The sequence below is a fragment of the Phyllobates terribilis genome, unplaced genomic scaffold (assembly GCF_046119375.1).
Source record: "Phyllobates terribilis strain yellow unplaced genomic scaffold, ASM4611937v1 Scaffold_4__5_contigs__length_816908805, whole genome shotgun sequence".
NCBI lineage: Eukaryota > Metazoa > Chordata > Amphibia > Anura > Dendrobatidae > Phyllobates > Phyllobates terribilis.
In genome coordinates this window covers 11,354,120-11,373,140 of record NW_027362764.1, presented here as the reverse complement: position 1 = coordinate 11,373,140, position 19,021 = coordinate 11,354,120, and the positions used below count along the sequence as shown (strand labels likewise).

At 54.1% G+C, this 19,021-nt stretch overlaps 1 protein-coding gene across 1 annotated transcript in view; it reads left to right on the top strand.

Moving 5' to 3' along the window:
- The window catches only part of LOC141264133 (SCO-spondin-like), a 521,676-nt gene that overhangs the window by 475,210 nt on the left and 27,445 nt on the right, over positions 1–19,021 (top strand). The window contains exon 85 of the mRNA XM_073676443.1: positions 18,674–18,801. Within this exon, the coding sequence (XP_073532544.1) occupies positions 18,674–18,801 (128 nt within the window). The remainder of the gene's footprint in view (positions 1–18,673; positions 18,802–19,021) is intronic.

Below are 19,021 nucleotides of genomic sequence, written 5' to 3'. Positions count from 1 at the left end.
TATCCCCCACTGCTCCACAGTGTCCCCCCTCTGCTCCACAGTGTCCCCCCTCTGCTCCACAATATCCCCCTCTGCTCCACAGTGTCCCCCTCTGCTCCACAGTATCCCCCTCTGCTCCACAATATCCCCCTCTGCTCCACAATATCCCCCCTGCTCCACAATATCCCCCCTGCTCCACACTATCCCCCCTGCTCCACAATATCCCCCTCTGCTCCACAATATCCCCCCCTGCTCCACAATATCCCCCCCTGCTCCACAATATCCCCCCCTGCTCCACAATATCCCCCCCGCTCCACAATATCCCCCACTGCTCCACAGTGTCCCCCTCTGCTCCACAGTGTCCCCCTCTGCTCCACAGTGTCCCCCTCTGCTCCACAATATCCCCCTCTGCTCCACAGTATCCCCCTCTGCTCCACAGTGTCCCCCTCTGCTCCACAGTGTCCCCCTCTGCTCCACACTATCCCCCCTGCTCCACACTATCCCCCCCTGCTCCACAATATCCCCCCCTGCTCCACAATATCCCCCACTGCTCCACAGTGTCCCCCTCTGCTCCACAATATCCCCCCCTGCTCCACAATATCCCCCACTGCTCCACAGTGTCCCCCCTCTGCTCCACAATATCCCCCCCTGCTCCACAATATCCCCCACTGCTCCACAATATCCCCCTCTGCTCCACAGTGTCCCCCCTCTGCTCCACAGTGTCCCCCTCTGCTCCACAATATCCCCCTCTGCTCCACAATATCCCCCCTGCTCCACAATATCCCCCCTGCTCCACAATATCCCCCCTGCTCCACACTATCCCCCCCTGCTCCACAATATCCCCCTCTGCTCCACAATATCCCCCCCTGCTCCACAATATCCCCCCCTGCTCCACAATATCCCCCTCTGCTCCACAGTGTCCCCCTCTGCTCCACAATATCCCCCACTGCTCCACAGTGTCCCCCCTCTGCTCCACAGTGTCCCCCCTCTGCTCCACAATATCCCCCTCTGCTCCACAGTGTCCCCCCTCTGCTCCACATTATCCCCCTCTGCTCTACAGTGTCCCCCCTCTGCTCCACACTATCTCCCTCTGCTCCACAGTGTCCCCCTCTGCTCCCCTGTGTCCCCCTCTGCTCCACAATATCCCCCTCTGCTCCAAACTATCCTCCCTGCTCCACAATATCCCCCTCTGCTCCACAATATCCCCCTCTGCTCCACAATATCCCACTCTGCTCCACAGTGTCCCCCCTCTGCTCCACAGTATCCCCCTCTGCTCCACAGTGTCCCCCCTCTGCTCCACAGTGTCCCCCTCTGCTCCACAGTGTCCCCCCTCTGCTCCACAGTGTCCCCCCTCTGCTCCACAGTGTCCCCCTCTGCTCCACAGTGTCGCCCTCTGCTCCACACTATCCCCCTCTGCTCCACACTATCCCCCTCTGCTCCACACTATCCCCCTCTGCTCCACACTATCCCCCTCTGCTCTACAATATCCCCCCTCTGCTCCACAATATCCCCCTCTGCTCCACAGTGTCCCCCCTCTGCTCCACAGTACCCCCCTCTGCTCCACAGTATCCCCCTCTGCTCCCCAGTGTCCCCCTCTGCTCCACACTATCCCCCTCTGCTCCCCAGTATCCCCCTCTGCTCCACAGTGTCCCCCTCTGCTCTACAGTATCCCCCTCTGCTCCAGTGTCCCCCCCTGCTCCATAGTATCCCCCCTCTGCTCCACAGTGTCCCCCCTCTGCTCCACACTATCCCCCTCTGCTCCACACTATCCCCCTCTGCTCCACAATATCCCCCTCTGCTCCACACTATCCCCCTCTGCTCCACAATATCCCCCTCTGCTCCACAATATCCCCCTCTGCTCCACACTATCCCCCTCTGCTCCACACTATCCCCCTCTGCTCCACAATATCCCCCTCTGCTCCACAGTATCCCCCTCTGCTCCACATTGTCCCCCCTCTGCTCCACACTATCCCCCTCTGCTCCACACTATCCCCCTCTGCTCCACACTATCCCCCTCTGCTCCACACTATCCCCCTCTGCTCCACAGTATCCCCCTCTGCTCCACACTATCCCCCTCTGCTCCACACTATCCCCCTCTGCTCCACAATATCCCCCTCTGCTCCACAGTATCCCCCTCTGCTCCACATTGTCCCCCCTCTGCTCCACACTATCCCCCTCTGCTCCACACTATCCCCCTCTGCTCCACAGTATCCCCCTCTGCTCCAGTGTCCCCCTCTGCTCCACAGTATCCCCCCTCTGCTCCACAGTGTCCCCCCTCTGCTCCACAGTGTTCCCCTCTGCTCCACAGTGTCCCCCTCTGCTCCACAGTATCCCCCTCTGCTCCACAGTATCCCCCCTCTGCTCCACAGTATCCCCCCTCTGCTCCACACTGTCCCCCTCTGCTCCACACTGTCCCCCTCTGCTCCACAGTACCCCCCTCTGCTCCACAGTATCCCCCTCTGCTCCCCAGTGTCCCCCTCTGCTCCACACTATCCCCCTCTGCTCCACAGTGTCCCCCCTCTGCTCCACACTATCCCCCTCTGCTCCACAGTGTCCCCCCTCTGCTCCACACTATCCCCCTCTGCTCCACACTATCCTCCTCTGCTCCACAGTGTCCCCCTCTGCTCCACAGTGCCCCCCTCTGCTCCACAGTATCCCCCCTCTGCTCCACAATATCCCCCTCTGCTCCACAGTGTCCCCCTCTGCTCCACAGTGTCCCCCCTCTGCTCCACAGTATCCCCCCTCTGCTCCACACTATCCCCCTCTGCTCCACAGTGTCCCCCCTCTGCTCCACACTATCCCCCTCTGCTCCACAGTGTCCCCCCTCTGCTCCACACTATCCCCCTCTGCTCCACAATATCCCCCCCTGCTCCACAATATCCCCCCCTACTCCACAATATCCCCCACTGCTCCACAGTGTCCCCCTCTGCTCCACACTATCCCCCCTGCTCCACAATATCCCCCTCTGCTCCACAATATCCCCCTCTGCTCTACAGTATCCCCCTCTGCTCCACAATATCCCCCACTGCTCCACAGTGTCCCCCTCTGCTCCACAATATCCCCCCCGCTCCACAATATCCCCCACTGCTCCACAGTGTCCCCCTCTGCTCCACAATATCCCCCTCTGCTCCACAGTGTCCCCCCTCTGCTCCACAGTGTCCCCCCTCTGCTCCACAGTGTCCCCCTCTGCTCCCCTGTGTCCCCCTCTGCTCCACAATATCCCCCTCTGCTCCACAGTGTCCCCCTCTGCTCCACAGTGTCCCCCTCTGCTCCACAATATCCCCCTCTGCTCCACAGTGTCCCCCCTCTGCTCCACACTATCCCCCTCTGCTCCACAGTGTCCCCCCTCTGCTCCACAGTATCCCCCTCTGCTCCACAGTGTCCCCCTCTGCTCCCCTGTGTCCCCCTCTGCTCCACAATATCCCCCTCTGCTCCACAGTGTCCCCCCTCTGCTCCACATTATCCCCCTCTGCTCTACAGTGTCCCCCCTCTGCTCCACACTATCCCCCTCTGCTCCACAGTGTCCCCCTCTGCTCCCCTGTGTCCCCCTCTGCTCCACAATATCCCCCTCTGCTCCAAACTATCCTCCCTGCTCCACAATATCCCCCTCTGCTCCACAATATCCCCCTCTGCTCCACAATATCCCCCTCTGCTCCACAGTGTCCCCCCTCTGCTCCACAGTATCCCCCTCTGCTCCACAGTGTCCCCCCTCTGCTCCACAGTGTCCCCCTCTGCTCCACAGTGTCCCCCCTCTGCTCCACAGTGTCCCCCTCTGCTCCACAGTGTCCCCCTCTGCTCCACAGTGTCGCCCTCTGCTCCACACTATCCCCCTCTGCTCCACACTATCCCCCTCTGCTCCACACTATCCCCCTCTGCTCTACAATATCCCCCCTCTGCTCCACAATATCCCCCTCTGCTCCACAGTGTCCCCCCTCTGCTCCACAGTACCCCCCTCTGCTCCACAGTATCCCCCTCTGCTCCCCAGTGTCCCCCTCTGCTCCACACTATCCCCCTCTGCTCCCCAGTATCCCCCTCTGCTCCACAGTGTCCCCCTCTGCTCTACAGTATCCCCCTCTGCTCCAGTGTCCCCCCCTGCTCCATAGTATCCCCCCTCTGCTCCACACTATCCCCCTCTGCTCCACAGTGTCCCCCCTCTGCTCCACACTATCCCCCTCTGCTCCACACTATCCCCCTCTGCTCCACAGTGTCCCCCTCTGCTCCACAGTGTCCCCCTCTGCTCCACAGTGCCCCCCTCTGCTCCACAGTATCCCCCCTCTGCTCCACAATATCCCCCTCTGCTCCACAGTGTCCCTCTCTGCTCCACAGTGTCCCCCCTCTGCTCCACACTATCCCCCTCTGCTCCACAGTGTCCCCCCTCTGCTCCACACTATCCCCCTCTGCTCCACAGTGTCCCCCCTCTGCTCCACACTATCCCCCTCTGCTCCACACTATCCTCCTCTGCTCCACAGTGTCCCCCTCTGCTCCACAGTGCCCCCCTCTGCTCCACAGTATCCCCCCTCTGCTCCACAATATCCCCCTCTGCTCCACAGTGTCCCCCTCTGCTCCACAGTGTCCCCCCTCTGCTCCACAGTATCCCCCCTCTGCTCCACACTATCCCCCTCTGCTCCACAGTGTCCCCCCTCTGCTCCACAGTGTCCCCCCTCTGCTCCACACTATCCCCCTCTGCTCCACAGTGTCCCCCTCTGCTCCACACTATCCCCCCTGCTCCACAATATCCCCCTCTGCTCCACAATATCCCCCCCTGCTCCACAATATCCCCCACTGCTCCACAGTGTCCCCCTCTGCTCCACAATATCCCCCCCGCTCCACAATATCCCCCACTGCTCCACAGTGTCCCCCTCTGCTCCACAATATCCCCCTCTGCTCCACAGTGTCCCCCCTCTGCTCCACAGTGTCCCCCCTCTGCTCCACAGTGTCCCCCTCTGCTCCCCTGTGTCCCCCTCTGCTCCACAATATCCCCCTCTGCTCCACAGTGTCCCCCTCTGCTCCACAGTGTCCCCCTCTGCTCCACAATATCCCCCTCTGCTCCACAGTGTCCCCCCTCTGCTCCACACTATCCCCCTCTGCTCCACAGTGTCCCCCCTCTGCTCCACAGTATCCCCCTCTGCTCCACAGTGTCCCCCTCTGCTCCCCTGTGTCCCCCTCTGCTCCACAATATCCCCCTCTGCTCCACAGTGTCCCCCCTCTGCTCCACATTATCCCCCTCTGCTCTACAGTGTCCCCCCTCTGCTCCACACTATCCCCCTCTGCTCCACAGTGTCCCCCTCTGCTCCCCTGTGTCCCCCTCTGCTCCACAATATCCCCCTCTGCTCCAAACTATCCTCCCTGCTCCACAATATCCCCCTCTGCTCCACAATATCCCCCTCTGCTCCACAATATCCCCCTCTGCTCCACAGTGTCCCCCCTCTGCTCCACAGTATCCCCCTCTGCTCCACAGTGTCCCCCCTCTGCTCCACAGTGTCCCCCTCTGCTCCACAGTGTCCCCCCTCTGCTCCACAGTGTCCCCCCTCTGCTCCACAGTGTCCCCCTCTGCTCCACAGTGTCGCCCTCTGCTCCACACTATCCCCCTCTGCTCCACACTATCCCCCTCTGCTCCACACTATCCCCCTCTGCTCTACAATATCCCCCCTCTGCTCCACAATATCCCCCTCTGCTCCACAGTGTCCCCCCTCTGCTCCACAGTACCCCCCTCTGCTCCACAGTATCCCCCTCTGCTCCCCAGTGTCCCCCTCTGCTCCACACTATCCCCCTCTGCTCCCCAGTGTCCCCCTCTGCTCCACACTATCCCCCTCTGCTCCACAGTATCCCCCTCTGCTCCACAGTGTCCCCCTCTGCTCTACAGTATCCCCCTCTGCTCCACACTATCCCCCTCTGCTCCACAGTGTCCCCCCTCTGCTCCACACTATCCCCCTCTGCTCCACACTATCCCCCTCTGCTCCACAGTGTCCCCCTCTGCTCCACAGTGTCCCCCTCTGCTCCACAGTGCCCCCCTCTGCTCCACAGTATCCCCCCTCTGCTCCACAATATCCCCCTCTGCTCCACAGTGTCCCTCTCTGCTCCACAGTGTCCCCCTCTGCTCCCCAGTGTCCCCCCTCTGCTCCACAGTGTCCCCCCTCTGCTCCACACTATCCCCCTCTGCTCCACACTATCCCCCTCTGCTCCACAGTGTCCCCCCTCTGCTCCACACTATCCCCCTCTGCTCCACACTATCCCCCTCTGCTCCACAGTGTCCCTCTCTGCTCCACAGTGTCCCCCTCTGCTCCCCAGTGTCTCCCCTCTGCTCCCCAGTGTCCCCCCTCTGCTCCACACTATCCCCCTCTGCTCCCCAGTGTCTCCCCTCTGCTCCACAGTGTCCCCCTCTGCTGCCTGTGACACTTGGAGTACACTGACCCCCGGATAATGGGATGTAAGCGGCTCATGGCCCAGACGCTGTGTATACAGTATATCCTCCATCACTATGGACAAGATCCCCAGACGCTATAAATTATATAGAACTGAGCTCTATGGAGGGGAGAGTATACAGAGGGGAGAGTATACAGAGGGGAGAGTATACAGAGGGGAGAGTATACAGAGGATGGTGTATATAGAGGGGACAGTATATAGAGGGGAGAGTATACAGAAGGGAGAGTATACAGAGGGGAGAGTATACAGAGGGGAGAGTATACAGAGGGGAGAGTATACAGAGGGGAGAGTATACAGAGGGGAGAGTATACAGAGGATGGTGTATATAGAGGGGACAGTATATAGAGGGTGGTGTATATAGAGGGGAGAGTATATAGAGGGTGGTGTATATAGAGGGGAGAGTATATAGAGGGGAGAGTATATAGAGGGTGGTGTATATAGAGGGGACAGTATATAGAGGGGAGAGTATATAGAGGGTGGTGTATATAGAGGGGATGGTATATAGAGGGTGGTGTATATAGAGGGGAGAGCATATAGAGGGGACAGTATTTAGAGGGAACAGTATATAGAGGGTGGTGTATATAGAGGGGAGAGTATATAAAGGGGACACTATATACATACATATAGAGTATATACAGCTGCAATATGTACATTCGATAATTAGTGACGTTTTCCACCTTTCTGCTGTTTGTTCTTGTTTCGTTGCTTCATTACAATGGAAATATCTGGACAGGACTAATGTAACGAGAGGTTTCTCCACATTCACCGCACAATGGCTCCTCCTACAGTGGTGGGATCATTCACCCCTTACTCAGCAGAGCCCCTCTGGCTGTTATCACCTGCTGTAGATGCGATGCTTTGCCAGTCACTGACTTCTGGCAGCATTCCTGAGGAATATTATCCCAGACCTCATGTGCAGTAGTCCCCGCTGTGCTTCACTGTAATCACCGAGACCCCGCCATGCTTCACTGTAATCACCGAGACCCCGCCACGCTTCACTGTAATCACCACGCTTCACTGTAATCACCGAGACCCCGCCATGCTTCACTGTAATCATCGAGACCCCGCCATGCTTCACTGTAATCACCGAGACCCCGCCATGCTTCACTGTAATCATCGAGACCCCGCCATGCTTCACTGTAATCACCGAGCCCCCGCCATGATTACAAGGAAGTCAGAACAGCTCCTTCCTACTTTTCATGCAATGAGCACTGCTGAAATCGATCACAGCTGACCTCTTCTCCACGACGGCAATTTAGACTCCACTGCCATCCACAAACTCATGTCTCCTTGGCGCCTGATTTTCTGACATACGTGGTTGAGTGGGACCCTTGCAGACATACACTGCAGCCGCAGCACCTGCCACTTCTGTTAGGTAGGAGGCCTTGGTTCTGCCCGTGGAAGAAGCATGGCTGGATGCCATCTCCCCACTGCTCCTACGGGAAGTGTAGAGCTTGGAGGTGTACGAGCCTTGACCGCCGGTTACTCGTTCTGGGCCTTCCTCTCTGACCGTCCTGGGACTCTGTGGAGTGTGATGCCATAAAACCACCCATCATGCTCAATAGGGTAACTGTACCGCTCCATCACGACTTGTTCTCTGCTATGCTTGCTCTCCCACAATGGCGCCGGCTCGCTCTCCTGTGGGTGTACTCTTCGTCACTCCACCCTTTCATGGGTGGAGCTACTTCCAGCTCACCTGCCTGTTTTCTGCGAGTTTCCGCCCATTCTCCGCTGACTCACCCCAGTGGCCGGGGTTTCTTTCTCTTCCAGTGCACCCATCGCCGGTGAGCACCGCTCACTACAAGCTGACCTCTCCAGACAGGCCACTTCCCAGGCCGGACGAGTCTTTGCGCCAGTTTGACTTGCCAACACCCACGATAGGTGGAGCTTCTTCTGCCTTGTGCGCAAACTTCCGTGATCTTGGGCCTAGTCGCAGTCGCCATCTTTGTTTTCTCAAGAATCTTCCCTTCATCCATCAAGTCTTCTTGATCCATGATTCCATCATGCCGACTACGGCACTTGTAAGGTGCCAGAGGGCGGTAGCCGTGGTCGAGCTGCTGCTCCACGACACGCTGGCGCTTTATAGGAAAATCGTGTCCCAGTGTGTTGTCATGTGTGAGGTGGGTCACACTCACTTGCAGGCCGCAGGCCTCAGCTATCTCCACATCAACGGTTATAGGAGCCACCACACACGGATCAGGGGACGACACACAGTTCGTTTTAACACTCAATAGTTTACTGGACAGTTCAAGTACATCAGATTGTAAAAGACAGTATCGGGCACAGCTCCCTCCGGTTCTTGTTTCAGTAACACAGTACATTTTCTGCTTTCCATCTTTTCCTGAACTATCCCTACATCCACTGATCCTGTCAGTCCCAGCGATTTTCCCGTTCATTCCCGCAGTACATCTGAGATCTGTTACCTTTCCCTCACGCAGTTCCACATCCCTCTTTCTCTGTACGGAAGGGGTTAAGGTGCTCTCCATAGTAACTGTTTCGAGCCTTAGGCTCCGGACGTTGCAGGGAGACTTGTAAGGCTTCATACCGCCCAGAACACTTTGTACTCGCTTCTGCTATCAGTCCACTACACCGTGAACATCACCCTGTCACTTAGCAAACAAACTCTCTACATCTCACTCTAACTAACAATCAGAAAGTACCTTATTTTTCGGACTATAAGACGCACCGGACCATAAGATGATGCGTCTTATAGTCCGGAAAATTGAAGCAAACAGTGTCGTCATGATGCACTGTTATGGGGGAGGGGGTCTGCTGCTGACACTGTTATAGGGGAAATGTCCCCTGATTCTGTACTAATATCCCACATCCTGGTATATATGGCCCCCCTTCCTGTTATATGTGGCCCCCATCCCCAGCCTGATATACATGGCCCTCATCCACATCCTGGTATACGTGGCCCTCATCCACATCCTGGTATACATGGCCCTCATCCCCATCCTGGTATACATGGCCCACATCCTCATCCTGGTATACATGGCCCACATCCACATCCTGGTATACATAGCCCTCATCCACATCCTGGTATACATGGCCCTCATCCACATCCTGGTATACATGGCCCTCATCCACATCCTGGTATACATGGCCCACATCCTCATCCTGGTATACATGGCCCACATCCTCATCCTGGTATACATGGCCCACATCCTGATCCTGGTATACATGGCCCACATCCACATCCTGGTATACGTGGCCCTCATCCTCATCCTGTTATATGTGGCCCCCATCTCCATCCTGGTATACATGGCCCTCATCCCCATCCTGGTATACATGGCCCTCATCCACATCCTGGTATACACAGCCCTCATCCACATCCTGGTATACACGGCCCTCATCCACATCCTGGTATACATGGCCCTCATCCACATCCTGGTATACATGGCCCACATCCTCATCCTGGTATACATGGCCCACATCCTCATCCTGGTATACATGGCCCACATCCTCATCCTGGTACACATGGCCCACATCCACATCCTGGTATACATGGCCCTCACCCACATCCTGGTATACATGGCCCTCATCCTCATCCTGTTATATGTGGCCCCCATCTCCATCCTGGTATACATGGCCCTCATCCCCATCCTGGTATACATGGCCCTCATCCACATCCTGGTATACACGGCCCTCATCCACATCCTGGTATACATGGCCCTCATCCACATCCTGGTATACATGGCCCTCATCCACATCCTGGTATACATGGCCCACATCCCCATCCTGGTATACATGGCCCACATCCTCATCCTGGTATACATGGCCCACATCCCCATCCTGGTATACATGGTCCACATCCTCATCCTGGTATACATGGCCCACATCCACATCCTGGTATACATGGCCCACATCCACATCCTGGTATACATGGCCCTCATCCACATCCTGGTATACATGGCCCACATCCTCATCCTGGTGTACATGGCCCACATCCTCATCCTGGTATACATGGCCCTCATCCCCATCCTGGTATACATGGCCCACATCCTCATCCTGGTATACATGGCCCACATCCTCATCCTGGTATACATGGCCCTCATCCCCATCCTGGTATACATGGCCCACATCCACATCCTGGTATACATGGCCCTCATCCACATCCTGGTATACATGGCCCTCATCCCCATCCTGGTATACATGGCCCACATCCACATCCTGGTATACATGGCCCTCATCCACATCCTGGTATACATGGCCCTCATCCCCATCCTGGTATACATGGCCCTCATCTCCATCCTGGTATACATGGCCCTCATCCACATCCTGGTATACATGGCCCACATCCACATCCTGGTATACATGGCCCACATCCTCATCCTGGTATACATGGCCCACATCCTCATCCTGGTATACATGGCCCACATCCTCATCCTGGTATACATGGCCCTCATCCACATCCTGGTATACATGGCCCTCATCCCCATCTTGGTATACATGGCCCTCATCCCCATCTTGGTATACATGGCCATCACCCACATCCTGGTATACATGGCCCACATCCTCATCCTGGTATACATGGCCCACATCCTCATCCTGGTATACATGGCCCTCATCCCCATCCTGGTATACATGGCCCACATCCACATCCTGGTATACATGGCCCTCATCCACATCCTGGTATACATGGCCCTCATCCCCATCCTGGTATACATGGCCCTCATCCTCATCCTGGTATACATGGCCCTCATCCCCATCCTGGTATACATGGCCCTCATCCACATCCTGGTATACATGGCCCTCATCCCCATCTTGGTATACATGGCCCTCATCTCCATCTTGGTATACATGGCCATCACCCACATCCTGGTATACATGGCCCACATCCTCATCCTGGTATACATGGCCCACATCCTCATCCTGGTATACATGGCCCTCATCCCCATCCTGGTATACATGGCCCACATCCACATCCTGGTATACATGGCCCTCATCCCCATCCTGGTATACATGGCCCTCATCCCCATCCTGGTATACATGGCCCTCATCCCCATCCTGGTATACATGGCCCACATCCCCATCCTGGTATACATGGCCCACATCCTCATCCTGGTATACATTGTACTCCCATCCCCATCCTGGTATACATGGCCCACATCCCCATCCTGGTATACATGGCCCTCATCCCCATCTTGGTATACATGGCCCTCATCCTCATCCTGGTATACATGGCCCACATCCTCATCCTGTTATATGTGGCCCCCATCTCCATCCTGGTATACATGGCCCTCATCCCCATCCTGATATACATGGCCCTCATCCTCATCCTGGTATACGTGGCCCACATCCTCATCCTGGTATACATGGCCCACATCCTCATCCTGGTATACATGGCCCTCATCCCCATCCTGGTATACATGGCCCTCATCCTCATCCTGGTATACGTGGCCCTCATCCCCATCCTGGTATACGTGGCCCTCATCCACATCCTGGTATACATGGCCCTCATCCCCATCCTGGTATACATGGCCCACATCCTCATCCTGGTATACATGGCCCACATCCTCATCCTGGTATACATGGCCCACATCCTCATCCTGGTATACATGGCCCTCATCCCCATCCTGGTATACATGGCCCACATCCTCATCCTGGTATACATGGCCCTCATCCACATCCTGGTATACATGGCCCACATCCTCATCCTGGTATACATGGACCTCATCCCCATCCTGGTATACATGGCCCTCATCCACATCCTGGTATACATGGCCCTCATCCCCATCCTGGTATACATGGCCCTCATCCACATCCTGGTATACATGGCCCACATCCTCATCCTGGTATACATGGCCCTCATCCACATCCTGGTATACATGGCCCTCATCCACATCCTGGTATACATGGCCCTCATCCCCATCCTGGTATACATGGCCCTCATCCCCATCCTGGTATACATGGCCCACATCCTCATCCTGGTATACATGGCCCTCATCCCCATCCTGGTATGCATGGCCCTCATCCACATCCTGGTATACATGGACCTCATCCCCATCCTGGTATACATGGCCCTCATCCACATCCTGGTATACATGGCCCACATCCCCATCCTGGTATACATGGACCTCATCCCCATCCTGGTATACATGGCCCTCATCCACATCCTGGTATACATGACCCTCATCCACATCCTGGTATACATGGCCCTCATCCCCATCCTGGTATACATGGCCCTCATCCACATCCTGGTATACATGGACCTCATCCCCATCCTGGTATACATGGCCCACATCCTCATCCTGGTATACATGGCCCACATCCCCATCCTGGTATACATGGCCCTCATCCACATCCTGGTATACATGGCCCACATCCTCATCCTGGTATACATGGCCCTCATCCACATCCTGGTATACATGGCCCTCATCCACATCCTGGTATACATGGCCCTCATCCCCATCCTGGTATACATGGCCCTCATCCACATCCTGGTATACATGGACCTCATCCCCATCCTGGTATACATGGCCCTCATCCACATCCTGGTATACATGGACCTCATCCCCATCCTGGTATACATGGCCCTCATCCACATCCTGGTATACATGGCCCTCATCCCCATCCTGGTATACATGGCCCTCATCCACATCCTGGTATACATGGACCTCATCCCCATCCTGGTATACATGGACCTCATCCCCATCCTGGTATACATGGCCCTCATCCACATCCTGGTATACATGGCCCTCATCCCCATCCTGGTATACATGGCCCACATCCTCATCCTGGTATACATGGCCCTCATCCACATCCTGGTATACATGGCCCTCATCCCCATCCTGGTATACATGGCCCTCATCTCCATCCTGGTATACATGGCCCTCATCCACATCCTGGTATACATGGCCCACATCCACATCCTGGTATACATGGCCCACATCCTCATCCTGGTATACATGGCCCACATCCTCATCCTGGTATACATGGCCCACATCCTCATCCTGGTATACATGGCCCTCATCCACATCCTGGTATACATGGCCCTCATCCCCATCTTGGTATACATGGCCCTCATCCCCATCTTGGTATACATGGCCATCACCCACATCCTGGTATACATGGCCCACATCCTCATCCTGGTATACATGGCCCACATCCTCATCCTGGTATACATGGCCCTCATCCCCATCCTGGTATACATGGCCCACATCCACATCCTGGTATACATGGCCCTCATCCACATCCTGGTATACATGGCCCTCATCCCCATCCTGGTATACATGGCCCTCATCCTCATCCTGGTATACATGGCCCTCATCCCCATCCTGGTATACATGGCCCTCATCCACATCCTGGTATACATGGCCCTCATCCCCATCTTGGTATACATGGCCCTCATCTCCATCTTGGTATACATGGCCATCACCCACATCCTGGTATACATGGCCCACATCCTCATCCTGGTATACATGGCCCACATCCTCATCCTGGTATACATGGCCCTCATCCCCATCCTGGTATACATGGCCCACATCCACATCCTGGTATACATGGCCCTCATCCCCATCCTGGTATACATGGCCCTCATCCCCATCCTGGTATACATGGCCCTCATCCCCATCCTGGTATACATGGCCCACATCCCCATCCTGGTATACATGGCCCACATCCTCATCCTGGTATACATTGTACTCCCATCCCCATCCTGGTATACATGGCCCACATCCCCATCTTGGTATACATGGCCCTCATCCTCATCCTGGTATACATGGCCCACATCCTCATCCTGTTATATGTGGCCCCCATCTCCATCCTGGTATACATGGCCCTCATCCCCATCCTGATATACATGGCCCTCATCCTCATCCTGGTATACGTGGCCCACATCCTCATCCTGGTATACATGGCCCACATCCTCATCCTGGTATACATGGCCCTCATCCCCATCCTGGTATACATGGCCCTCATCCTCATCCTGGTATACGTGGCCCTCATCCCCATCCTGGTATACGTGGCCCTCATCCACATCCTGGTATACATGGCCCTCATCCCCATCCTGGTATACATGGCCCACATCCTCATCCTGGTATACATGGCCCACATCCTCATCCTGGTATACATGGCCCACATCCTCATCCTGGTATACATGGCCCTCATCCCCATCCTGGTATACATGGCCCACATCCTCATCCTGGTATACATGGCCCTCATCCACATCCTGGTATACATGGCCCACATCCTCATCCTGGTATACATGGACCTCATCCCCATCCTGGTATACATGGCCCTCATCCACATCCTGGTATACATGGCCCTCATCCCCATCCTGGTATACATGGCCCTCATCCACATCCTGGTATACATGGCCCACATCCTCATCCTGGTATACATGGCCCTCATCCACATCCTGGTATACATGGCCCTCATCCACATCCTGGTATACATGGCCCTCATCCCCATCCTGGTATACATGGCCCTCATCCCCATCCTGGTATACATGGCCCACATCCTCATCCTGGTATACATGGCCCTCATCCCCATCCTGGTATACATGGCCCTCATCCACATCCTGGTATACATGGACCTCATCCCCATCCTGGTATACATGGCCCTCATCCACATCCTGGTATACATGGCCCACATCCCCATCCTGGTATACATGGACCTCATCCCCATCCTGGTATACATGGCCCTCATCCACATCCTGGTATACATGACCCTCATCCACATCCTGGTATACATGGCCCTCATCCCCATCCTGGTATACATGGCCCTCATCCACATCCTGGTATACATGGACCTCATCCCCATCCTGGTATACATGGCCCACATCCTCATCCTGGTATACATGGCCCACATCCCCATCCTGGTATACATGGCCCTCATCCACATCCTGGTATACATGGCCCACATCCTCATCCTGGTATACATGGCCCTCATCCACATCCTGGTATACATGGCCCTCATCCACATCCTGGTATACATGGCCCTCATCCCCATCCTGGTATACATGGCCCTCATCCACATCCTGGTATACATGGACCTCATCCCCATCCTGGTATACATGGCCCTCATCCACATCCTGGTATACATGGACCTCATCCCCATCCTGGTATACATGGCCCTCATCCACATCCTGGTATACATGGCCCTCATCCCCATCCTGGTATACATGGCCCTCATCCACATCCTGGTATACATGGACCTCATCCCCATCCTGGTATACATGGACCTCATCCCCATCCTGGTATACATGGCCCTCATCCACATCCTGGTATACATGGCCCTCATCCCCATCCTGGTATACATGGCCCACATCCTCATCCTGGTATACATGGCCCTCATCCACATCCTGGTATACATGGCCCTCATCCACATCCTGGTATACATGGACCTCATCCCCATCCTGGTATACATGGCCCACATCCTCATCCTGGTATACATGGCCCACATCCTCATCCTGGTATACATGGCCCTCATCCACATCCTGGTATACATGGACCTCATCCCCATCCTGGTATACATGGCCCTCATCCCCATCCTGGTATACATGGCCCTCATCCACATCCTGGTATACATGGACCTCATCCCCATCCTGGTATACATGGCCCACATCCTCATCCTGGTATACATGGCCCACATCCCCATCCTGGTATACATGGCCCTCATCCACATCCTGGTATACATGGCCCACATCCTCATCCTGGTATACATGGCCCTCATCCACATCCTGGTATACATGGCCCTCATCCACATCCTGGTATACATGGCCCTCATCCCCATCCTGGTATACATGGCCCTCATCCACATCCTGGTATACATGGACCTCATCCCCATCCTGGTATACATGGCCCTCATCCACATCCTGGTATACATGGACCTCATCCCCATCCTGGTATACATGGCCCTCATCCACATCCTGGTATACATGGCCCTCATCCCCATCCTGGTATACATGGCCCTCATCCACATCCTGGTATACATGGACCTCATCCCCATCCTGGTATACATGGACCTCATCCCCATCCTGGTATACATGGCCCTCATCCACATCCTGGTATACATGGCCCTCATCCCCATCCTGGTATACATGGCCCACATCCTCATCCTGGTATACATGGCCCTCATCCACATCCTGGTATACATGGCCCTCATCCACATCCTGGTATACATGGACCTCATCCCCATCCTGGTATACATGGCCCACATCCTCATCCTGGTATACATGGCCCACATCCTCATCCTGGTATACATTGTACTTCCATCCCCATCACACTGCACACATAAAAAAATAAAGGAGTCTACTCACCTTCCCTCTGCTTCAGCACTGCGTCCTGTTCTGCTGCCAGCAGCTGATCTCACTGTGTGAGCAGCACATGTCCTAAAACGGGAAAGGTTTATCCTGATTTCATGTCAGATATTGAGAAAAACCTGCAGATGTGTCTTTATATACAGTACAGACCAAAAGTTTGGACACACCTTCTCATTTAAAGATTTTTCTGTATTTTCTTGACTATGAAAATTGTACATTCACACTGAAGGCATCAAAACTATGAATTACCACATGTGGAATTATATACTTAACAAAAAAGTGTGAAACAACTGAAAATGTGTCTTATATTCTAGGTTCTTCAAAGTAGCCACCTTTTGCTTCGATGACTGCTTTGCACACTCTTGGCATTCTCTTGATGAGCTTCAAGAGGTAGTCAGCGGAAATGGTCTTCCAACAATCTTGAAGGAGTTCCCAGAGATGCTTAGCACTTGTTGGCCCTTTTGCCTTCACTCTGCGGTCCAGCTCACCCCAAACCATCTCGATTGGGTTCAGGTCTGGTGACTGTGGAGGCCAGGTCATCTGGCGTAGCCCCCCATCACTCTCCTTCTTGGTCAAATAGCCCTTACACAGCCTGGAGGTTGTTTGGGGTCATTGTCCTGTTGAAAAATAAATGATGGTCCAACTAAACGCAAACCGGATGGAATAGCATGCCGCTGCAAGATGCTGTGGTAGACATGCTGGTTCAGTATGCCTTCAATTTTGAATAAATCCCCAACAGTGTCACCAGCAAAGCCCCCCCACACCATCACACCTCCTCCTCCATGCTTCACGGTGGGAACCAGGCATGTAGAGTCCATCCGTTCACCTTTTCTGTGTCGCACAAAGACACGGTGGTTGGAACCAAAGATCTCAAATTTGGACTCATCAGACCAAAGCACAGATTTCCACTCGTCTAATGTCCATTCCTTGTGTTCTTTAGCCCAAACAAGTCTCTTCTGCTTGGTGCCTGTCCTTAGCAGTGGTTTCCTAGCAGCTATTTTACCATGAAGGCCGGCTGCACAAAGTCTCCTCTTAACAGTTGTTGTAGAGATGTGTCTGCTGCTAGAACTCTGTGTGGCATTGACCTGGTCTCTAATCTGAGCTGCTGTTAACCTGATTTCTGAGGCTGGTGACTCGGATAAACTTATCCTCAGAAGCAGAGGTGACTCTTGGTCTTCCTTTCCTGGGGCGGTCCTCATGTGAGCCAGTTTCTTTGTAGCGCTTGATGGTTTTTGCAACTGCACTTGGGGACACTTTCAAAGTTTGCCCAATTTTTCGGACTGACTGACCTTCATTTCTTAAAGTAATGATGGCCACTCGTTTTTCTTTACTTAGCTGCTTTTTTCTTGCCATAATACAAATTCTAACAGTCTATTCAGTAGGACTATCAGCTGTGTATCCACCAGACTTCTGTACAACACAACTGATGGTCCCAACCCCATTTATAAGGCAAGAAATCCCACTTATTAAACCTGACAGGGCACACCTGTGAAGTGAAGACCATTTCCGGTGACTACCTCTTGAAGCTCATCAAGAGAATGCCAAGAGTGTGCAAAGCAGACATCAAAGCAAAAGGTGGCTACTGTGAAGACCCTAGAATATAAGACATATTTTCAGTTGTTTCACACTTTTTTGTTAAGTATATAATTCCACATGTGGTAATTCATAGTTTTGATGCCTTCAGTGTGAATGTACAATTTTCATAGTCATGAAAATACAGAAAAATCTTTAAATGAGAAGGTGTGTCCAAACTTTTGGTCTGTACTGTATATATATATATATATATATATATACACGTGTGCATTTGTCCATTATATGGTAACCTTTCCTCCTGCAGGTCAGTATATAGTGCGGTATATATGTATGGGTTGATTTTATTATTTTTCATCCTCTTATTTTTGCAGCGTTTTCTTTGCACTTTTTCCCTCCTATGACTGTTGTACGGGACTGTGTGTATATTCTGATATATTGGTCCTTTGTGTATAATCCTCTCCCCTCCCCCAGGCTGCCCCGGCGATCAGCTCTTCAGCAGTTGTGCCAGCTCTTGCCCCCGCACCTGTGCCGACCTCCGACCCGAGACCCCGTGCATCAGTGATGCCTGTGAGCCCGGCTGCTCCTGCCCGCCAGGAAAGGTGGGTGACGAGGATATTGGGGCTCAGAGATGCGGGTGTATATAGATGTATACAGTGCCATGTAAAAGTTTGTGCACCCCTGGTCAAAATGACTGTTATTGTGAAGAGTTAAGCAAGTTGAAGATGAAATGATCTAAAAGACCTGAAGTTACAGATGACTCATTTCCTATTTCCTTTGTATTTTAGGCAAAAAATATATAATGTCATCTTTTACATTTTA